General features: G+C 40.6%; 1 protein-coding gene across 1 annotated transcript in view; it reads left to right on the forward strand.

Annotated features, from left to right (window-relative positions):
* Window positions 1-1,102: 1,102 nt before the first annotated feature.
* Window positions 1,103-24,537, forward strand: part of LOC104673357 (thrombospondin type-1 domain-containing protein 7B-like) — a 327,106-nt gene continuing 303,671 nt past the window's right edge. The window contains exon 1 of the mRNA XM_030916127.1: window positions 1,103-1,391. Within this exon, the coding sequence (XP_030771987.1) occupies window positions 1,103-1,391 (289 nt within the window). The remainder of the gene's footprint in view (window positions 1,392-24,537) is intronic.

Genomic DNA, 24,537 nt, shown 5'->3' on the forward strand with positions numbered 1-24,537 from the left:
TTATCTGTGGGTTACATTTTGTCCTATTTAACACTTTTCTTTCTTCCTTGGACTTAGGATTCCCAACAATTAGTCTTTCACCACTCATTCTTGAAAGTCTTCACTCTACTTATCTGGAAGTGCCTGATTTCCTGACTTGTCTAGGAAGTTAATTTGGAGCACCTGTGATTCCCACCTCCCCCAACCACTCCCCAAGCCCAGAGCTGGTCCTGATGATTTTGCTTCCAATTGCGGCTGAGTAACTTGACCTCAATTCCTAGCATTCCCTTCTGGACTTGGCCACAACAGATCGTCAGCCACAGTTTAAGATGTTTCTCCTCCCTCCTCTGTGACCCACATTTATATTAGCTATTCTTTATATCTAATTTATGAATTGTTTGTGATTTTATTTTATCCATTTTTTTCTGAAATACTTATTCTTGTCAGTCTTTATAAGTGATCCCTTGAAGCCAAGAGCCCTATCTGTGTAACTTCTTGGTTTAGCTAGGAACACAGAGGGCTACAGGGCTCAACAAACACCTTGAAATAAAGTGAAGGAGCATTTTTCAACTCAGCATTTTCTGGTCTTGTATTAGAACCTAAATAAAATGTTTCCAGGTTACCTAGGGACTAAGTATATATTACTAGCTTACTAAGCATTTATTTATTTACAAATTCACTTTTTTTTGAGGCAACAGTAATTGGAGAATATGTTTCCAACGTGCAAAATAAGTTGTATCTTTCCATAAGCAAGCTTATAATTGGGCTCCTGCAGCCACGCAGCTTCGCATATGGTACTTACGAGTCAATTAAAGCACCCTAACAAGCAATTATGAGTTTATTGTTTAATTCAATTTCCACAACTCATGCTGTTCCCACTCAAAAGTTGCATATATGTCAGTCAGCATGTAATCATAAGTACACACTTTCCTCAAACATTGGTTTTGAAGAATGGATCCTCCAGATATTGTGCTCCCACAAACTGAGTGCAGCACAGGGAGAGATCAAATGCAAGGGGAGAAGGAAAGCACTTGGGGTATGGCAAGAACTGGCTTTAACTTCCAAATAGATTTCTTTGTATAATAGCAAGTAAAAGATCTCTTCTACTCACAGTGCCACAGTAATGAGATTGCTAGAACATCCTCTGAGAGGATATGAATATGTAGAGTGGTTGGTTTGTGAAGCTCTAGTGATTAAAGTCCAGGGGAAAGGGCTGGAGTTTGATCCTCTAATGAGGAATTTAGCCAGGGTTGCCTGTCTCTTTGCCTGGAAAATGCTAATGCTAGCTGTCCACCTTCCCTGTTCCTCCTATGCTACTAGGGCTCTTGCCCTGCCCCACACCAGCTCTTTACCTGGTGAGAAGATGAAAGCAATTCGTCCTCCTCGCTGCGGCCCAAGTAATAGTTGCACAGGTAAGCTGGGAAGACTCTGTTGCAAACAGCATCCCATTGACAATACCAATGCATGTCCTAACTCAGGTAGTTCTTGGCTCTTAAGCTTCAGGTGGAATATGGGAGCAGCCCAGGGCTGCCATTGCTTCTGGTAGACAGTTTAGAGCACATGTGTCCATTGTAGAGTCAACAAGATACATTTGGGCCAGGCACAGTGGCTCACACCTGTAAAGCCAGCACTTTTGGAGGCCGAGAGGATCACTTGAGACCAGAAGTTTGAGACCAGCCTGAGCAAAAAAGTGATAACTCATCTCTACGAAAAATAGAAAAAAAAAAAAAAAATAGCCACGCATGGTGGTGCACAACTCTAGTTCCAGCTACTCACTGGGAGAATTGCTTGAACCTGGGAGGTCAAGACTGCATTTGGTTAAAAGAGAGCATAGAGTTAGTCTTCTTTTCAGGACATAGGACTCTCTTCCTTCTAGCTGTTCCTACTCCCTTCTCAATACCAGTAGTCTTCTGAGAATGTTTTTATCTTCATTTATTCATAAGCAAACAATTGAACCACAATAGTTGGATGAATGGAAGCGACTTTATAGAAGCAGAGAGACAGATGGAAAGGGAAGTGAATACACTCCCCTGCTGGCCTTGAAGAGGGAGGAAGGGGCTCTGTGTGAGGGGTATAGGCAGCTCTTGAAGCTGAGTAGCATGAGATAACAGATTCTCTCCTAGAGCCTCCAGAAGGAACCCAACCTACTGCCACCTTGGCATTAGCCTGGTGTAAGGAAAAATGCATGTGCTGCGGTCAAGAACAAGCCCAGGCAGACATCCAGTGCAGCATGACTCAGTGAGTTGGAACACAGGCATACAACTCCACACATTATGTAACCACACCATGTGAGGTGCATTAGGTGATCACCCACGTGAGCTCGTGCTTGGCTTGGCGTCACTATTGTCTGTAAAAGGTATAATTACCCTGTTAATGCTGTACATATGGCTGGTGCCCATGGCTCGTGCCCCAGGGGGTATCCAGGCTCACTCACACCCAGAGAGAGAGTAAAACCATGTCAAAACTGTCTACGATTCCTCAAGTGTTTTTCCAACTACCTGACACTCACTCTTTGACTCTCCTCAGACCTCAGTTAGAACCTGACAATTGGTGTCACAAACATGATTTCAGAGTGAGTGAGCCTTCAGTCCCCACTGATTCTGGGTCAGCCACGTGGCTGCAACATGGATTGTGGTACCCGGTGGCAGATATACTGCTCAGATGGGCCCTGGTGGAAACCTGGGTGGCAGTAAATGGGTCCCCTGCAAGCTTGGAAAAGGTGCTGAAGCAGCTGGAAGCACAGAGCACCAATTAGGAATGAGCCTTTGCCAGCAGAGTTGGATGGGCATTTTTGACGACACTGTGAGAAGTACACACCCAGTCCCTGAGGGATGCAGCAGAGGTAAGGACCCTCCAGATGCAGGCAGGTCACCTGGATGTCTGGCTACATAGCTCAAAAAAAGAGTTAGAAGCTTCTGTGAATGGGAACCTCCAGGTGCAGGTGGGGTGACTGGAGGCCCGGCTATAGAGCTTGGAAAAAGAATTAGAGGCTACTGTGAATGCAAGCCTGGAGACCATCAGCAGTACCAAGAGGTCCATGCTGTAAAGAAGGTGAAGATGCCCTACCTGCAGGGGCCTCCCCAATGAGAGAAAATGGGGCCTCAGTGAGTGACACACTCACAGATGTGGATAGGTTTGATTTTGGCTGGGGCTGACTGAGAGAAAATCAGTAAGCAGCCCAATGAAATACTCTTAACTTTGTGGAGACAGTTGTCTTTGAAACAGCAATTCCAGAAAATGCCCAAGTGAGTAAAGGACATTGCTGTGTGACCCAGTCCCATCCAGGCACTTCAGCTCAAAGACTATGTGCTGCAGCCAGGCAGGGGTGTAAAGCCTTTTCTGTTTGATGAGGGAACTGGCCGAGGCGCTCGTGCCACTGGACGACTGGAGGCCACGTGTAAAATGAGCAATCCACGGGTCCCCCACCAACGTACAGCAAGTGCTGGCACTGGTAGACATCCATGCAGGTATCTTCTGGGGGTGGATGTTTTACACAGCTTGACAGCTGTGCTGTCTATCATGAACTTGATGGACCGCTTATGATGGATTTAGGACAGTACCACTATGTGGTGGACTTGGCTAATGCATTTTTTTTTTCTAGAGAGCCAGGAACAGTTTGTTTTCATGGGGGGCTACAATGGACTTTCACAGTGTTGCCGCAGGGCTATATGCCTAGCCCCACCATATGTCATGGTCTTGTTGAAAATGTTATGTTAACCTCTGATTCTCTTGCAGATTTAGAAGTGGCAACATTCTTCTTTCCTGAGATTGGGATGATGCAGCTGAGACTGCCTTCCTGGCAGCCAAGTGGGCTATTCAGTAGGCACAAGCCCTATGGGTAGTTGACCAGGAGTGCCCATTTGAGCAGGGTGCCCATTTGTGCATGTGACCACAGGCAGTTTTGGTTGGGGCCTGTGGCAACACACGGAGCACTTGAGAATGCCAGTAGGCTTTTGGTCCCAACTATGGAAGGGAGCTGAGCTCCAGTATTCCTTGATAGAGAAACAGCTAGCAGCTATATATGCCACCCTTCAGGCTTGTGAGAGTATGGCAGGATGGGCTGCAGTCATCATGCAGACGACTTACCTGATAGTGGGATGAGTGCGTTCATGCATAACAATCCCCTGGACTGGGATGGTGCAGACATCCACTTTAGCAAAGTGGGTCACCTACTTAGAACAGCAGAGTACACTGAGTACAAACCCCTTAGGAGCAATGTTGCAAGAGGTCTAGGGATCTGTAGTCCTAAGGAAAGGCATCCCCCCATTCTCGATGGGGCATGGTATATGGATGGGTCTAGCCAGAGTGCTGCTGCTGCTGCCTGGACTTCTGTTGAAGTCGAGCCTAGTACTGACACTATATGGTTTGATAGTGGGTGTGGATAGAGTAGCCAATGGGCTGAACTTAGAGCAGCATAGATGGTGATCACCAAGGAAGCGACACCTATGGTAATCTGTACCAACAGCTGGATGTTCTAACAAGGCTTGACCTTGTGGTGAACTACCTGGAAAATACAGAAGTGGCTAGTCGGTCACCAATCCATGTGGGGCCAAGCCATGTAGCAAGACCTATAGGTGGAAGGATGACCTCCTCCAACCAGGTATGGGACAAATGGTAACCTGTTGTTGCCTGTCCCAACACCCCTAAAGGTAGGGAAATAAAAACCTGGATTAATGTATAAAGCAACACTGGGATAATGTCACCATGGGGTGGTTGCATGCCATAACCTGGAGTTATTGCTCCCTGTACTACTGCTGTGGCCTCTGGGTCCAGGGTTCCACCCTGTGGGTACATCTCCCCACTATAAAAACGCTCAGCCTAGGGGGTGGAATATAAGGCCTATGCATCAGACCTGTGTGTCCAAGGATGGAATGTAAGGAAAATGAATGTGCTGCAGTCAAGAAGAGGCCGAAGCAGACATCTGGTCCAGCATGACTCAGCGAGGTTGGAGTGCAGGTGCACAACTCTGCACATTATGTAACCATGCCATTTAAGATGCATTAGGCAATCACCCACATGAGCTCGTGCTTGACTCAGAGCCACTACTGTCTGTAAAATGTGTAATTACCCTGCTAACACTGCACATACGGCTTGCATCCATGGGTCATACCCAGGGACATGCCCAAGCTTGCTTGTGCCCAGAGAGAGAGTAAAACCATGTCAAAACTGTCTACGATTTCTCAAGTGTTTTTCCAGCTCCCTGCCACTTGCACACCAACACCCTCAGACCTCAGTTAGAACCTGACACCTGGCAAAACTGATTTTGAATTTCTGGCCCCCAGAATCGTAAACAAATACATTTATGTTCTTTTAAACCACTCAATTTGTGTATTATTACAGCAGCAACAGGAAACTAATATACCCTTGAAACAAATAAGCATTTAAAAAAAAAATCTCATGGGACTTTATACAAAAGGACCAAGGGCATTGAGCTTTCCAGCAGAGCATCCAAGTCCTTCGGCACCTGATACCTAGCTTTGCTCTGCAGGCATGTGGTGAACAAACACCCTCTGCCACCTGCTCCAAGGTGGGCTTCAAAGACTCCAACAACTCTATTTAGCAGAATCCTAATGTGTCTCAGGAACTTATAAGGAGATACCTCAGGACACAAGCCAGTCACAGGCTTAGCTCTCCTGGGACTCAGCTCATGGTAAAGCATATGGATCTCAGGCTTCATATTTTTTTAAATGTTTCTTAATTGATATTCTTAATTCAATCAGATTTCTTTCTCTGCAACCTGTCTGTCATTATAACCTCACAGAAAGGGACAAGGTAAATGCCATTTCAGGAGGGAGAGAGATGTAATTCCAGGGAAGTCCCTGTCAGACAGAAGGGATTAAAATTCTCCTCTTTCTGCCAGCATAGGTAAAGGAAGCGATCAGGAAAGAGACTGGGGTAGGGAAAGGAAGTGACACAGAAGGAATATGAACCAAGGCTTCCCCTGACTCAGACTTATGTTCTAGAGGTGGAGGATGGGTCTGCTCAATCTCCTGTTTAGAATCTTGAGAAGAGATGCTCTACAGGGGCCCCACTCCCAACATGGCATGGGCCGTGTCATCTTACAGTTGTGTCCTGGAGTGACTTGGCAGAAGGAGGGACTTAATGCCTTTTCAGGTGCTCCCTGAGTTCTCCCTCTGGAGAGAGAGTCTCCAGAAGTTTCCCCATGCCATGCCCTAGGAGGATGTGGTAGCTGATGGTGCTGGCTGGCCGGCTTAGCAGAAGATCCTACCCTGGAACTGCTGGGCCACTCATCATATGGCCCTTGCAAGCTAGTTCTCCCCAGCAGGTGCCAAGGTGGGGTGAGATCTCCTCAGCTGGAGGATGAGGCACCTGTTGAGAAACGGATCTGGAGTTCGTCAGCCTGAGACTTCAGCAATGTATATCACCAGGGCAAGCAGTCACCAGGTGGACTCCAGCCACTCTTATTTCAGAGGATAGTAAAGACCCAGGGAGCTTCAAAGAATTTTCCTGCAGAGCCAAGGCCCCTGCTGGCTGCAACAGACGCCCAGGTGCCATCTTGGGAGAAGAAGGGAAGTCACTAAAAGAGAGAGATTGCACATTTACCTGAAAAGAAATATTTTAACAAGAAAGAAACTAATTAAAATGGTCGAAACTGAGCTAGTGTTAATTGCCATTTTTACCTTTCGTGATTACCTAGTTGGGAGCTCTTAAGGAAGATTGTATCAATCCATGATGAAATAATCGCAATAGGGTGTAGTTCTGACCTTAGATTCAGCAAGAGGGCACCAGCCCTGGCCTCCATGCCCCTGCTCTGGCCTTCTTGCTGTGCTTCATTTTTGGGCAAGAAATCTATGAGGCAGATGAGAACCTCACCAGAGCCCATGCTCCTCCACTCAGCCACCTGTGTATACTCTCCCCAGTACTCGGCACCTTGGAACTTCTGCCCAATGGTCTTGATCCAGCTTCTAGGGTTTGCAGGGGCCTCTACTCTGAGTCTTAACTTCTAAGGAAAGCTTACACTGCGTATGTGTATATCTTAAGCCATGGAGTGGACAAAAGGTGGCCAATTTGTGACTTGAGCATTGGAGGATTGACTTCAGTTTCCACACACATATGCAAGAAAGTCTATTCTGGAACAGAATCAAGCTGGGAGTGAGAAGAGAAGGAGTAAGACCAGAGACCTCCTGCCACCATATTCCAGCCTGAAACTCCAAGTCATCCCAGAATTCTTTAATGAAATCTTGGTTTCAAGTCATTATGAAGGTGTATTTGTGAAGGTGCAGAAATAGAACTAATTTATTACACCTTTTAAAATTTCGATTATAACCTTTAACTCTTTGGATTTGTGGTTCTTACCTCCACTTATATTTTAACCATGATTTCCACACATGTGGGCAGCCTGATGTAGTGTCATTAAATTAGACACTGAACATGCAATTATACATATGGTAAGTCTTATCAAAGGGGAATTTAGAAGTTCCTACTGAAGTCAGTAGCATGAGCAGGAAACAAGTCTGTCACATTGCTTGTTTCTCTGCACAGCTTTCACAGTGTTCCAAGTCCCTGGCCAAACTCATGCTGTTTTCAAGGGACATGTCCTGTGCAGCATTTATGCATCATTCCTCCCAGAAAGGTTCCACTGACTGGCTGATGCTCGAGGTCCCAGTACTGTGCTCTTGCAGCCTTCTGAGTGTAGTGGAATTTTATTTCTGTTTCTTTCATCTGTGTATCTTAGGCCACTAGTGCAGGGCCTGACATATAGAACACATTGTAGGAATATTGGTTTAGCTGAGCGATTGCTTCCCACTCTCTCAGCACCTTGATATGCATGTAAATTGAGCCATGCAGCTGAACTGAGGTCCTCTGCTATTGCAGGACAGAAAGCTTCATAGGTAGAGGTCCTCAATTTTTCAAGAATGTCACCCCCCATTTCCTGGAAATTATGACCTCTTGAAATAAATTCTTTCTATCCTTTTTCTTTAACTATTAGAGTTGAACTCTGGTCAGAATCAACTTCAGGAAAGTAATTTCAGTGTCCTTGGTGAAGGTGATGATCTGAAGTAGCAAGCTCCAGCCTTTTATGGTTTTTCCAGGGAGAACATTATAATTTCTTATCGTAAGGCCAGTAACCCCTGCCCTCTTCATATCATAATTGAAAAGAAGCAAAACTTATCACTGCATGTCTGACTATCAAAGTTTAGAGGTGATACAGGGCAAAAAGACCAGTCATTTGGTAACAGTTAATAATCTGCTGATTTGAGACATCATTTAAGCTTAAGAGGGCTGCCTGACTATCCTACCGTTAACAGCAATTCTTTTTAAAAAATTAACTATGAGACACACTGAGAATTCATACAGATCCTTGCTTTGTTTCTTTTGCTAAGTTTTTAGATAATGTTACATTTGTGCCAGGGTATTCTTTTTCATGCTGCTAGAATTTAAAAGAATCAGGTAACAAGGGAAAGCAATCAATGACTATTCCCTCCACTCTGACCTCCCCTTTTGGGCACCTTTCTCCCAAGGCTCATCCTGTGTAGCAATTAAGAAAAAGATGAAGTAGCTGAACTCGGTTCTCTGTGTTATGTAGCTTGTTAGATACTTTGCATAGGAATGTGTGGCCTCAGTCATCAAGGAGATTTTTGGAGGGTTCCAGGTCACCCTGACACACCCACTTGCCAGGTGACTGCTCTCATTTGAATGCTCTTGTCTGAGTGGCTTACCTCAAACACCTACTTCTCCATCATTCCCTAACAAGAATACTCAGCTGCCCCAGGCAGTTTCTCAGAGGGCTTTCTGCCCAGAGCTTAAGATAGCTAAATTTCAAACAATACCCAATAATGAGATCCTTATAGAGCTATTTGGAATAATTTTACCTAGGAGTACAATTTTCCTCCAGTAAAGACAACAATATTCCAAGTTAAATAAATGAAATATAATTAAGCATTACATTGCCCCTCCCTTTAACTCATTACAGGTAAAAATATACAACAAGAAAGGTCAGAAGTATATAAATGTCTTCCCCATCCTAATGGAAAGACCTTTCCCAATAGTATATTATAGTACTTAAAATAACAGAAAGAACCAAAAAAGAAATCTTTTTTTTTAAGATTGTGTCCTGAGAATGATTTGCTATGATCTGAAGGACCCAGGACTTGTACAACTAAATAGCAGATGTCTGACAGATAAATTCTCTGTAATGGCATATTTTTTTCTACCTATCCATTACACATCCCTTTCATTCAAGATGGAAGTGTGTACTCTTCCCTTCTGTGCCAGGTTTCCCATTACTTATCACCATTATGAAAACTATAATATTGTACTACTGTTATCTCTCTACCTGCCTGTCACTGACACCACTGTGGCCTCCCAGAAGCCAGATTACTGATACGTATATGTGTGTATACGCACACACACACACACACACACAACACATTTGTAATTGTTCACAGCAGACTGCTAACCTCAACATTATCATGTAAGAGAGGCTCTAGTAATATGTTTAGGGCCCAAGAGGCTTTAATGGAATTTGGAAATTCTTCCTGAGCCAAGAACCAAGACAGATGATAGTAAATGCTTTGTTCCTACCATTTCTTAAATTTCATTTTCAATAGACTTTTTCATAATAGTACATACTTCCCAGGGCTCATGTACTAATGTACTAAGTGCTCAGTTTTTTGCAAAGCAATTTATCTGTATCAGTTTATCCTGCACGGTAGGTATTATTATTCCCATTTCATGGATGAGTTCATTGAGTCTTAATTTATATTACTTAACCAAAGTAACAGTTAAAAAAAAAAAAAAAAAAAAAGGAGAATCACCCTTAATTCTTTTTCAGTTTTTTTATTGATATATAATTTCTGTACATTTTTTGTGGGGTACATATGATACTTTGCTTTATATAGAGAGAATGTGTAATGATTGAGTCAGGGTATATATCACTTCAAGTATTTATCATTTCTATATATCAGGAACATTTCAAGTCCTGTCTTCCAGCTATTTTGAAATATAGAAAATATTATTATTAACTATAGTTGCCCTAGTCTCTTATCAAACATTAGAACTCCCTCCTATCTAACTGTATGTTTGTACCCATTAACCAACCTCTCTCCATCCTCCTCACCCCCACACATATCCTTCCCATCCTCTGGTAACTCTCATTCTGCTCCGTACCTCCATAAGATCAACTTAGCACCTACATCAGTAGGAAAATGCATTATTTGTCTTTCTGCACTTGGCTTATTTCACTTAACATAATGACCTTCAGTTCCAACCATGTTGCGCAAATGAGAAGATTTAATTATATTTTTATGAGTGAGCAGTATTCTATTGTGTGTATATACCACGTTTTCTTTATCCATTATTCATTGATGTACTTATGTTGATTCCATATCTTTGCAATTGTGAATATTGCATCAATAAATATGGGGGCTGCAGTAAACATAGAGGTGATATACTGATTTTCTATCCTTTGGATAAATACCCAATAATGGAATTTCTAGGTCATACAGTATTTTTAGCTTTTTGAGAAATCGCCATACTATTTTCCTTAGTGGCTCTGCTAATTTACATTACCACTAACAGTGTATAAGAGTTCCCTCTTCTCTGTACCCTCAACCAGGATCTCACCACATATCTGTCATATATATATATATGACAAAATAATGTATATATATGTGTGTGTATATATATATATATACACACACTATTTTTTTCTAACTAGCATAAGATGATATCTCATTGTGGCTTTGAATTTCCCTAATGACAAATGATGTTAACTATTTTTCAATATACCTCTTGGACAATTGTTTGTCTTCATTTGAGAAATGTCCATTCAGATAGTTTGCCCATTTCTTAATGTGATTTTTTTTTTTTTTTTTTTTTTTTTTTTTTTTTTTTGCTGTTCAGTTGTTTTGAGTTCCTTCTATATTCTGGATATTAGTCTCTTGTCAGATGGATAGTTTGCAAATATTTGCTTCCATTCAACAGGCTGTCTCTTCACTCTTGATTGTTTTCTTTGCTGTGCAGAAACTTTTTATCTTAATATAGTCCCATTTATTTTCATTTTTCCTGTTCGTGCTTTTGAGGTCTTATACATAAAATCTTTGCCTAGACCAATGTCCAGTAAAGTTTTCGCTCAGTTTTCATCTAGAATTTTTATACTTTTGCATCTTATGCTTAGGTTTTAAACAATTTTGAGTTGCTTTTTGTACATGGTGAGAGACACAATGTCTATTTTTATTCATCTATATGTGAATATTCAGTTGTCCAGCACCATTTGTTAAAACAGGTTTCTTTTCACCAATGTATGTTATTAGTACCTTTGTCAAAAATCTATTGGCTGTAAATACATGAACTTATTTCTAGATTCTCTATTCTGTTTCATTACTGTGTGTTTCTGTTTTTAAACCAATGAGATGATGTTTGGGGTTTTGAAGTCTAGTAGTGTGATGCCTCCAGCTTTGTTCTTTTTACTCAGGATTGCTTTGGCTAAACCGGCTCTTTGAGATCCACACAAATTTTAGGATTACCCTTTCTATTTCTGTGAAAAAAATGACATTGGTATTTTGATAGAGATTGCATTGAATCAGCAGATTGCTTTGGGTAGTGTGGTCAGTCTTACAATATTAATTCTTTTGGTCGTGAGCATGGGATGTCTTTCCATTTGTGTTCTCTTCAGTTTCTGTCATCATTGTTTTGTAGTTTTTCTTATAGAGGTAGTTCACCTCCTTGGTTAAATTTATTTTTAGATTTTTGGTAGGAATTATAAATAGGATTGCCTTCTTGATTATGTTTCAGCCAGTTCATTATTGGTGTATAGAAATGCTACTGATTTCTGTATATTGATTTTATATTCTACAACTTCACTAAATTTATATATCAGATCTAAGATTTTTAATGGAATCTTTATGTTTTTCTAAATAAAAAATCATGTCATCTGCAAAGAGAAACAATTTGACATCTTTTTCAATTTGGATGCCTTTCATTTTTTTGTCTTGCCTGATTTCTCTGTCTAGGACTTGCAGTACTACATTGAATAAAAGTAGTAAAAGTGGATATCCTTGTCTTGTTCTAGTTCTTAGAGGAAATGCTTTTTTTTTTTTTTTTTTGAGACGGAGTCTCGCTCTGTCGCCCAGGCTGGAGTGCAGTGGCCGGATCTCAGCTCACTGCAAGCTCCGCCTCCCGGGTTCCCGCCATTCTCCTGCCTCAGCCTCCCGAGTAGCTGGGACTACAGGCGCCCGCCATCTCGCCCGGCTAATTTTTTGTATTTTTTAAGTGGAGACGGGGTTTCACTGTGTTAGCCAGGATGGTCTCGACCTCCTGACCTTGTGATCCGCCCGCCTCGGCCTCCCAAAGTGCTGGGATTACAGGCTTGAGCCACCGCGCCCGGCCGAGGAAATGCTTTTAACTCTTCCCCATTTAGTATGATGTTAGCTGTCAGTTTGTCATACATGGTCTTTGTTATTTTGAGGTTATGTTCCTTCTGTGCCTAATGTGTTGAGAGTTTTTATTATAAAGGGATGCTGGATTTATCAAATGTTATTTCTGTCTATTGAGATGATCAAATGGTTTTTGTCTTAAATTCTGTTTATGTGCTGTATTATATTTGTTGATTTGCATATGAACCATTGTTGCATCTCTAGCAAGAAACCCACTTGATCGTGGTGTATTTTTTGATGTGATATTGGATTTGTTTGCTTGCATTTTGATGAGGATTTTTGCATCTATGTTCACCAGGGATATTTGTAGCGTGTTGTGGGGTGTGTGTTGTTGTTGTTGTCGTTGTATTCAGGAGGATTAATATCAGTTCTTCATATGTTTGGTGAAACTCATCTGTGAATCCATATGATCCTGGGCTTTTTGTTGTTGTTGGGAGACTTTATATTACTGCTTCAAACTCACTATTTCTTATTGGTCTGTTCAGGATTTCTGTTTGTTCTTGGTTTCATTTTGGGAGGTTGTATGTTTCAGGAATTAATCCATTTTCTGTCAGTTTTCTCATTTGTGAGCATATAGTTTTTCTTAATAGTCTCTGGATCTTTTGTATTTCTGTGGTATCGTTGTTATGTCCCTTTTTCATTTCTGATTATGTTTATTTGAATCTTCTTTCTTCTTGGTTTGTTCAGCTAGTGGTTTATCAATTTTTTTTAATCTTTTTAAAGAACAGGCCAGGTACGGTGGCTCATGCCTGTAATCCCAGCACTTTGGGAGGCTAAGGCGGGCAGATCACAAGGTCGGGGTTTGAGACTAGTCTGGCCAACATAGTGAAACCCCGTCTCTATTAAAAGCACAAAAATTAGCCGGGCATGGTAGCATGTGCCTGTATTCCCATCTATTGGGAGGCCTAGGCAGGAGAATCACTTGAACCTGGGAAGCAGAGGTTGTAGTGAGCTGAGATCATGCCACTGCACTCCAGACTGGACAACAGAGTGAGACTTGGTCTCAAAAAAAAAGAAAAAAACTTCTTTTTTTGTTAATCTTTTGCATGTTACTTTTGACTCTATTTCATTTAGTTCTACTCTGATCTTTTTATTTCTTTTCTTCTGTTAACATTAGGTGTGGTTTGTTCTTGCTTTTCTAGTTCCTTGAGATGGAATATTAGTTTTTAAATTTGTGATCTTTATACTTTCTTGATGTGGGCATTTAATGCTATGAACTTCTCTCTTAGCACTACTTTTGCTGTACTCAACAAGTTTTGGTATATTGTGTTTCCATTTTTATTTGTTTCAAAAATAGCTTAAGTTCCCATCTTAATTTCTTCCTTGACCTAGTGATCATTTAGGAATATGTTGTTTAATTGCCACGTATTTGTTTAGTTTCCAAAGTTCCTATTGTTACCAATTTCTAGTTTTATTCTGCTATGGCTTGAGAAGATACCTGATATGATTTCGATTTCTAAAAATTTGTTGAGGTTTGTTTTCAGCCTAAAATGTAGTCTGTCCTAGAGAATGTTCCATGTGCTGGTAAGAAGAATGCGTATTCTGCATTTGGTGCGTTTGGGGAGAATGTTCTGTAAATTTCTGCTAGGTTCATTTAGTCTAAAGTCCAATTCACATCCATTGTTTTTTGTTGCTTTTCTGTCTTAATGATCTGTCTAATGCTGTGAGTAGGATGTTTAAATCCCCACTATTGTATTACTGTCTCTTTCTTTCTTGAGTTCTGGTAATATTTATTTTATGAATCTGGGTGTTCTAGTGTTGGGTACGTATATATTTAGAATTGTTATATTCTCTTACTGAATTAATCCCTTTATCATTGTATAGTGATCATTTTTGTCTTTTCATAAGCTATTTTCTATTTAAAGTCTATTTTATCTGATATAGCTACTCTGCTCGCTTTTGGTTTCTGTTTGCATGGAATATCTTTTTCCACCTCTTTTCTTTCTGTCCATATGTGTCTTTAGAGAGAAAGTTAGTTTTTTATAAGGAATATATGGTTGGATCATCTTTTCTTTTTCTCATTCTGCTTATATATATATATATATCTTTTAGGGGGAGCATAAATTTAATCCATCTATGTCTTTTAAAAGGAATGCAAATTTAATCTATTTACATTCAAGTTAATACTTACATGTGAGGTTTTGTTCCTGTCATATTTGTCTTTAGGTGAAATTGTGGTTAGGTGAAATTCTGTTGTGTTGCCATTAGATTCCTTTCTCTTCCTTATTTGTGTGATTATTTTATAAGACCTGTGAGTTTTATACTTTTTTTATGTTTTCATGGTGATAAATATCAACTTTTCATTTCCATGTTTAGGACTCCTAAAGATTTTTTGTAGGACCAGTCTGACAGTAACGAGTTTCCTCAATATTTGCTTATTTGGGAGAGGCTTTATTTTTTCTCTGTTTATGAAGCTTGATCTTGCTAGGTATAAAATTATTGGCTGCAAGTTTTTTCCTTTCAACCTTCCCCCCAACCCCCACACATCCCCCACCCCACAAAGTCTTGCTCTGTTGCCCAAGTTTGAGTGCAGTGGTGCGACCTTGGCTCACTGCAGCGCCTGCCTCCTGGGTTCAAGCGATTTTCCCACCTCAGCCCCCTTGAATAGCTGGGATTACAGGCATGCACCACCACATCTGGCTAATTTTTGTATTTTTAGTAGAGATGGGGTTTCATCACGTTGGCCAAGCTGATCTCGAACTCCCGGCCTCAAATGATCTGCCAGCCTTGGCCTCTGAAAGTGCTGGGATTACAGGCATGAGGCACTACACTCAGCCTCTTTCAGAACTTTTTATATGCCTTCCCATTCTCTTCTGGCCTGTGAGTATGTTGCTGAGAAATCTGCTGTTAGTCTGATGGAGTTTCCTTTAAAGATGACTAGCCACTTTTATCCTGCTGCTTTTACAATTATTTTCTTCTTTCTGACTTTAGACAGTCTGACGATGATATATCAGGGTTTTGTTTTTGTTTTTGTTTTTTTGGGTCTTTTTTGCAGTGTATTTGAGGATTGCTGGGCTTTCTGATCTGGAAATCTAAATCACTAGCTAGAATAAGGATGTTTTAATCAATTATTTCCTTAAATGAGTTTTCTTAGCTTCTTTATTTTTCTTCTCCCTCAGAAATACTGATAATTCTTAAGTTCATTCAGTTTACATAGTTCTAAACATCTTAAATGCTTTGTTCATTATTTATATTCTTTTCTCTTTATTTTTTTCTGACCAGATTATTTCAAAAGATGTGTCTTCAAGTCCTGAGATAGTTTACTGGATCTAATATACTATTAACATTTTAAATGTATTTTGAAATTTCTTCAAAGAACTTTTCAGATCTATTGTTTCTATATGTCTATCACATTGGTAATTTTTTCATTCATATCCTAAATTGATTTTCTAATTCTTTTTGTCTTGGTTTTTGTCATTCATATCCTAAATTGGTTTTCTGATTTCTTTTGCATCTCTTGCATTGGGCTTCTCTAAAACATGTACTTTTAATTCTTTACCTGGCATTTTGAGAAATTCTTTTTAGTTAGCATCTATTGCTGGAGGAGGATTATTGTATTTATTTGAGGGTGTCATAATACCTTGCTTTTTTTTCCATGCTTTTTGTACTTTTGCATTGATTTCTGCACATCTAGAGCAGCAGTAGCTTCTTATTTTTGAATTCACTTTTATTGGGAGGAGCACTTTTTTTCTTTAAGATATGGCTATGATGATTGGGTAAGGTCATTTGGTTTGCTTCTGGGTACATGTAGTGGCAAAGACTATATGATTTCCCTGGCTATAAATAGCTTGAGTGTGGTAGCTTCCTTGAATGCAGCTGTAGTAGTGGTACACTAGGTGGATAAGCAGGCTCATGACCTGTTGGGCAGCTAGGGTGGCTTAAATAATTAGGGATGGCAGGGGTCATGAGAAGCTTTTCTTCTTCCTTATCACTGTGATTTTTGTGTTAGGAATTGTTATAGTGGGCTGTGTTGTCTGGCCTCCAGACCAGTAGGTGGCGTTTGCAGGTTAGAGCCAGCTGCAGTGATAGTGGTAGGATTTATGCCCAACCTCTCTTTCCTGGGAGAAGTGCTCAGTTGTCTCACTTGTTGGATTGGGCTATGGAACACCAGGGGCCTGGATCCTGTGCTGTGTCCTGGAGCAGGGGAAGAAGGTGGGTGGAGCTAGATAGTGCCAGCCTGTACTCAGGCCCACTAGTGGCAGGTGCATTTGCCAGCCCTGATGGAAGTGGTGGGGCAATCTTCAGGCCCCCTGTTGAATGCCTGGCTTAGGGGGCAACTGCTGACATGCCAAAGAGTTAGCACAGTGAGGTAGAAGTAGTCCCAGTGCTTCAGCCTTGGCCAACAGGAGTGGGACCTTAAAGCCTATAGTTTTATCCATAGATTTCTACTTCTGATTTAATCCTCGGAAATGTTCTCTGATTTAAGGACACTATATATCTTTGATATTGGCCCCAGAATTATATTGTAGGTTATGTATAACTAATAAGTTTTTAAAGTTTCTTTTCCCAAGAGTTGTGCAATGGAAGGGGCCTCTGAATTGGATTGTACTTTGGTTACTTATTATCCCCATTTTTGCTAAATGTCTTCTTTTCTAAGTTCCTTTGTGTCTTTGTTTTGTGTGCTTTGCTGATTTTCCAGTCCTGCAGCCTTCCTACTTGCTATTTCTTTAGTATTTTCATACCCTCTAGTATAATTCAATACACAGTAATTCAATTAATGTTTGTGAATAAAATGATTACTTTTATACTAGAACATTCCCAAGAAGGAAATGTTTCATTTAACTTTTTAGTGTTTTCATTTCCAGTGATCTTTTCACACTTGAAAATAAATTAGAATTCTCAACTAGAAGAAACCTGAAAACTAATTCCTGGTCTGAACTGATGATTGCATGATCTGTAGTTGTTGAGTTTTTTCTTTTCTTTTTTTTTTCCTTCAACTCTGTAGTTCTTCAATGACCTTCATCCTTGGTTTACCATTAAGAGAGCTGTGGTCTTCAGGCTAATGTGGGTGCTGTCAAACATCATGTCCTAACTTTGCATGCATTTGGTGACATTTAGAAAACCCAAATGCCTCCATTAAACTACTTTACAATACCAATTTATACAGATAAACAGATGGATTTGCTCTGCACAGCCCTGTTAATTCAGTGAATGTGTCTTCACCATATCTGAGCTATTGGTTCGTTACTGATGCTTACAAATCTAGCACCAAATCCGGCAAAGATGCAAAAATATTTTCTCCTTACCTTTATTCTTCACATACTAAGGATGACCAAGAAACAAATGAGACATGGTGAGGAGAACGTGTGTACATACACTTGCTTGGAGAATCATCAGACTGCTTTATTTAAAAACAAATATAAAGGATAGTAATAATCAATAGCATGTATCAGGCTCCTTAGTGTGAAACATTGTTTTAAGAATTCTCACTAGTCTTTGTTATAGATACTCTGATGATACTCATTTTAAAGATGAAAATATTAGGGCATGAAGAATTAAATAACTATCTTAGTTCACATAGCTCCTTGTTTAGACTTGAAATTTCAGTCATTGCCATTTGACTTCAATATGTGTGAATTCCACCCTATTCTGTAGCTCTTCTTTCGTAATTTCTAATGCTTTCCTTTATTAATTTGAAAAGTTCGATATAGATATCTGTAAATGCAGTGTATTCTTTTTTTTAATTTTTTTAAATTATTATTATTATACTTTAAGTTCTAGGGTACATGTGCATAACGTGCAGGTTTGTTACATATGTATACTTGTGCCATGTTGGTGTGCTGCATCCATCAACTTGTGAGCACCCATCAACTCGTCATTTACATCAGGTATAACTCCCAATGCAATCCCTCCCCCCTCCCCGTGATAGGCCCCAGTGTGTGATGTTCCCCTTCCCGAGTCCAAGTGATCTCATTGTTCAGTTCCCACCTATGAGTGAGAACGTGCGGTGTTTGGTTTTCTGTTCTTGCGATAGTTTGCTAAGAATGATGGTTTCCAGCTGCATCCATGTCCCTACAAAGGACACAAACTCATCCATTTTTATGGCTGCATAGTATTCCATGGTGTATATGTGCCACATTTTCTTAATCCAGTCTGTCACTGATGGACATTTGGGTTGATTCCAAGTCTTTGCTATTATGAATAGTGCCGCAATAAACATATGTGTGCATGTGTCTTTATAGCAGCATGATTTATGATCCTTTGGGTATATATCCAGTAATGGGATGGCTGGGTCATATGGTACATCTAGTTCTAGATCCTTGAGGAATTGCCATACTGTTTTCCATAATGGTTGAACTAGTTTACAATCCCACCAACAGTGTAAAAGTGTTCCTATTTCTCCACATCCTCTCCAGCACCTATTGTTGCCTGACTTTTTAATGATTGCCATTCTAACTGGTGTGAGATGGTATCTCATTGTGGTTTTGATTTGCATTTCTCTGATGGCCAGTGATGGTGAGCATTTTTTCATGTGTCTGTTGGCTGTATGAATGTCTTCTTTTGAGAAATATCTGTTCATATCCTTTGCCCACTTTTTGATGGGGTTGTTTGTTTTTTTCTTATAAATTTGTTTGAGTTCTTTGTAGGTTCTGGATATTAGCCCTTTGTCAGATGAGTAGGTTGCAAAAATTTTCTCCCATTCTGTAGGTTGCCTGTTCACTCTGATGGTAGTTTCTTTTGATGTGCAGAAGCTCTTTAGTTTAATTAGATCCCATTTGTCAATTTTGGCTTTTGCTGCCATTGCTTTTGGTGTTTTAGACATGAAGTCCTTGCCCATGCCTATGTCCTGAATGGTACTACCTAGATTTTCTTCTAGGGTTTTTATGGTATTAGGTCTAACATTTAAGTCTCTAATCCATCTTGAATTAATCTTCGTAAATGGAGTAAGGAAAGGATCCAGTTTCAGCATTCTACTTATGGCTAGCCAATTTTCCCAGCACCATTTATTAAATAGGGAATCCTTTCCCCATTTCTTGTTTCTCTCAGGTTTGTCAAAGATCAGATGGCTGTAGATGTGTGGTATTATTTCTGAGGACTCTGTTCTGTTCCATTGGTCTATATCTCTGTTTTGGTACCAGTACCATGTTGTTTTGGATACTGTAGCCTTGTAATATAGTTTGAAGTCAGGTAGTGTGATCCCTCCATCTTTGTTCTTTTGACTTAGGATTGTCTTGGCAATGCGGGCTCTTTTTTGGTTCCATATGAACTTTAAAGCAGTCTTTTCCAATTTTGTGAAGAATCTCATTGGTAGCTTGATGGGGATGGCATTGAATCTATAAATAACCTTGGGCAGTATGGCCATTTTCACGATATTGATTCTTCCTATCCATGAGCATGGTATGTTTTTCCATTTGTTTGTGTCCTCTTTGATTTCACTGAGCAGTGGTTTGTAGTTCTCCTTGAAGAGGTCCTTGACATCCCTTGTAAGTTGGATTCCTACGTATTTTATTCTCTTTGAAGCAATTGTGAATGGAAGTTCATTCCTGATTTGGTTCTCTGCTTGTCTGTTACTGGTGTATAAGAATGCTTGTGATTTTTGCACATTAATTTTGTATCCTGAGACTTTGCTGAAGTTGCTTATCAGCTTAAGGAGATTTTGGGCTGAGACGATGGGGTTTTCTAAATATACAATCATGTCATCTGCAAACAGGGACAATTTGACTTCTTCTTTTCCTAACTGAATACCCTTGATTTCTTTCTCTTGCCTGATTGCCCTAGCCAGAACTTCCAACACTATGTTGAATAGGAGTGGTGAGAGAGGGCATCCCTGTCTTGTGCCAGTTTGCAAAGGGAAATTTTCCAGTTTTTACTCATTCAGTATGATATTAGCTGTGGGTTTGTCATAAATAGCTCTTATTATTTTGAGGTACGTTCCATCAATACCGAATTTATTGAGCGTTTTTAGCATGAAGGGCTGTTGAATTTTGTCAAAGGCCTTTTCTGCATCTATTGAGATAATCATGTGGTTCTTGTCTTTGGTTCTGTTTATATGCCGGATTACATTTATTGATTTGTGAATGTTGAACCAGCCTTGCATCCCAGGGATGAAGCCCACTTGATCATGGTGGATAAGCTTTTTGATGTGCTGCTGAATCTGGTGTGTCAGTATTTTATTGAGGATTTTTGCATCGATGTTCATCAGGGATATTGGTCTATAATTCTCTTTTTGTTGTTGTGTCTCTGCCAGGATTTGGTATCAGGATGATGTTGGCCTCATAAAATGAGTTAGGGAGTATTCCCTCTTTTTCTATGGATTGGAATAGTTTCAGAAGGAATAGTACTAGCTCCTCCTTGTACCTCTGGTAGAATTCAGCTGTGAATCCATCTGGTCCTGGAGTTTTTTTGGTTGGTAGGCTATTAATTATTGCCTCAATTTCAGAGCCTGCTATTGGTCTATTCAGGGATTCAACTTCTTCCTGGTTTAGTCTTGGAAGAGTGTAAGTGTCCAGGAAATTATCCATTTCTTCTAGATTTTGTAGTTTATTTGCATAGAGGTGTTTATAGTATTCTCTGATGATAGTTTGTATTTCTGTGGGGTCAGTGGTGATATCCCCTTTATCATTTTTTATTGCATCTCTTTGATTCTTCTCTCTTTTCTTCTTTATTAGTCTTTATGGTCTGTCCATTTTGTTGATCTTTTCAAAAAACGAACTCCTGGATTCATTGATTTTTTGGAGGGTTTTTTGTGTCTCTATCTCCTTCAGTTCTGCTCTGATCTTAGTTATTTCTTGCCTTCTGCTAGCTTTTGAATGTGTTTGCTCTTGCTTCTCTAGTTCTTTTAATTGTGATGTTAGAGTGTCAATTTTAGATCTTTCCTGCTTTCTCTTGTGGGCATTTAGTGCTGTAAGTTTCCCTCTACACACTGCTTTAAATGTGTCCCAGAGATTCTGGTATGTTGTATCTTTGTTCTCATTGATTTCAAAGAACATCTTTATTTCTGCCTGCATTTCGTTATGTACTCAGTAGTCATTCAGGAGCAGGTTGTTCAGTTTCCATGTAGTTGAGCGGTTGTGATTGAGTTTCTTAGTCCTGAGTTCTAGTTTGATTGCACTGTGGTCTGAGATACTGTTTGTTATAATTTCTGTTCTTTTACATTTGCTGAGGAGTGCTTTACTTCCAATTATATGGTCAGTTTTGGAATAAGTGTGATGTGGTGCTGAGAAGAATGTATATTCTGTTGATTTGGGGTGGAGAGTTCTATAGATGTCTATTAGGTCTGCTTGCTGCAGAGATGAGTCAATTCCTGGATATCCTTGTTAACTTTCTGTCTCGTTGATCTGTCTAATGTTGACAGTGGGGTGGTGAAGTCTCCCATTATTATTGTATGGGAGTCTAAGTCTCTTTGTAAGTCTCTAAGGACTTGCTTTATGAATCTGGGTGCTCCTGTATTGGGTGCATATATATTTAGGAGAGTTAGCTCTTCCTGTTGAATTGATCCCTTTACCATTACGTAATGGCCTTCTTTGTCTCTTTTGATCTTTGATGGTTTAAAGTTTATTTTATCAGAGACTAGGATTGCAACCCCTGCTTTTTTTTGTTCTCCATTTGCTTGGTAGATCTTCCTCCATCCCTTTATTTTGAGCCTATGTATGTCTCTGCATGTGAGATGGGTCTCCTGAATACAGCAGACTGATGGGTCTTGCCTCTTTATCCAGTTTGCCAGTCTGTGTCTTTTAATTGGAGCATTTAGTCCATTAACATTTAAGGTTAATATTGTTATGTGTGAACTTGATCCTGCCATTATGATATTAACTGGTTATTTTGCTCGTTAGTTGATGCAGTTTCTTCCTAGCCTCGATGGTCTTTATATTTTGGCATGTTTTTGCAATGGCTGGTACCGGTTGTTCCTTTCCATGTTTAGGGCTTCCTTCAGGGTCTCTTGTAAGGCAGGCCTGGTGGTGACAAAATCTCTAAGCATTTGCTTATCTGTAAAGGATTTTATTTCTCCTTCACTTATGAAACTTAGTTTGGCTGGATATGAAATTCTGGGTTTAAAATTCTTTTCTTTCAGAATATTGAATATTGGCCCCCACTCTCTTCCGGCTTGTAGAGTTTCTGCCGAGAGTTCTGCTGTTAGTCTGATGGGCTTCCCTTTGTGGGTAACCCGACCTTTCTCTCTGGCTGCCCTTAACATTTTTTCCTTCATTTCAACTTTGGTGAATCTGCCAATTATATGTCTTGGAGTTGCTCTTCTGGAGGAGTATCTTTGTGGCGTTCTCTGTATTTCCTGAATTTGAATGTTGGCCTGCCCTACTAGGTTGGGGAAGTTCTCCTGGATGATATCCTGAAGAGTGTTTTCCAACTTGGTTCCATTTTCCCCCTCACTTTCAGGCACCCCAATCAGATGTAGATTTGGTCTTTTTACATAATCCCATACTTCTTGCAGGCTTTGTTCATTTCTTTTTCTACTTTTTTTCTTTTGGTTTCTCTTCTTGTTTCATTTCATTCATTTGATCCTCAATCACTGATACTCTTTCTTCCAGTTGATCGAGTCAGTTACTGAAGCTTGTGCATTTGTCACGTATTTCTCGTGTCATGGTTTTCATCTCTGTCATTTCGTTTATGACCTTCTCTGCATTAATTATTCTAGCTATCAATTCTTCCACTCTTTTTTCAAGATTTTTAGTTTCTTTGCACTGGGTACGTAATTCCTCCTTTAGCTCTGTGAAGTTTGATGCACTGAAGCCTTCTTCTCTCGTCTCAAAGTCATTCTCCGTCCAGCTTTGATCCGTTGCTGGCGATGAGCTGCGCTCCTTTGCAGGGGGAGATGCGCTCTTATTTTTTGAATTTCCAGCTTTTCTGCCCTGCTTTTTCCCCATCTTTGTGGTTTTATCTGTCTCTGGTCTTTGATGATGGTGACGTACTGATGGGGTTTTGGTGTAGGTGTCCTTCCTGTTTGATAGTTTTCCTTCTAACAGTCAGGACTCTCAGCTGTAGGTCTGTTGGAGATTGCTTGAGGTCCACTCCAGACCCTGTTTGCCTGGGTATCAGCAGCAGAGGCTGCAGAAGATAGAATATTGCTGAACAGTGAGTGTACCTGTCTGATTCTTACTTTGGAAGCTTCCTCTCAGGGGTGTACTCCACCGTGTGAGGTGTGGGGTGTCAGTCTGCCCCTAGTGGGGGATGTTTCCCAATTAGGCTACTCAGAGGTCAGGGAGCCACTTGAGCAGGCAGTCTGTCCCTTCTCAGATCTCAACCTCCGTGTTGGGAGATCCACTGCTCTCTTCAAAGCTGTCAGACAGAATCGTTTGTGTCTGCAGAGGTTTCTGCTGCTTTTGTTGTTGTTGTTGTTGTTGTTTAGCTGTGCTCTGTCCCCAGAGGTGGAGTCTACAGAGATAGGCAGGTTTCCTTGAGCTGCTGTGAGCTCCACCCAGTTCGAGCTTCCCAGCAGCTTTGTTTACCTACTTAAGCCTCAGCAATGGCGGGCGCCCCTCCCCCAGCCTCGCTGCTGCCTTGCGGTTAGATCGCAGACTGCTGTGCTAGCAATGAGGGAGGCTCCGTGGGCATGGGACCCTCCCGGCCAGGTGTGGTATATAATCTCCTAGTGTGCCTGTTTGCTTAAAGCGCAGTATTGGGGTGGGAGTTACCCGATTTTCCAGGTGTTGTGTGTCTCAGTTCCCCTGGCTAGGAAAAGGGATTCCCTTCCCCCTTGTGCTTCCCAGGTGAGGCGATGCCTCGCCCTGCTTCAGCTCTCACTGGTCAGGCTGCAGCAGCTGACCAGCACCAATTATCCGGCACTCCCTAGTGAGATAAACCCAGTACCTCAGTTGAAAACGCAGAAATCACCGGTCTTCTGTGTCGCTCGTGCTGGGAGTTGGAGACTGGAGCTGTTCCTATTCGGTCATCTTGCTCCGCCCCCAAAATGCAGTGTATTCTAAGTTAGATCCTTTCTAGAACTTGAAAACATCATTCAGTTTGGTTTATCATAGCTTTTAAATTATAAACATATTCAAAAGAAATTTTGTAATAAAATATTCTAAAATTATTTATTGTAATTGAAAAAAATGTTTTTTATATATGTCAAGAGGTTTAAATTTCAGCCACGTGTGTTGGCTCACACCTGTAATCCCAACACTTTGGGAGGTCGAGGTGGGCAGATAACTTGAGGTCATGAATTTGAGACCAGCCTGGCCAACATGATGAAACCCCATCTCTACTA

The sequence above is a fragment of the Rhinopithecus roxellana genome, chromosome 14, assembly GCF_007565055.1.
Source record: "Rhinopithecus roxellana isolate Shanxi Qingling chromosome 14, ASM756505v1, whole genome shotgun sequence".
NCBI lineage: Eukaryota > Metazoa > Chordata > Mammalia > Primates > Cercopithecidae > Rhinopithecus > Rhinopithecus roxellana.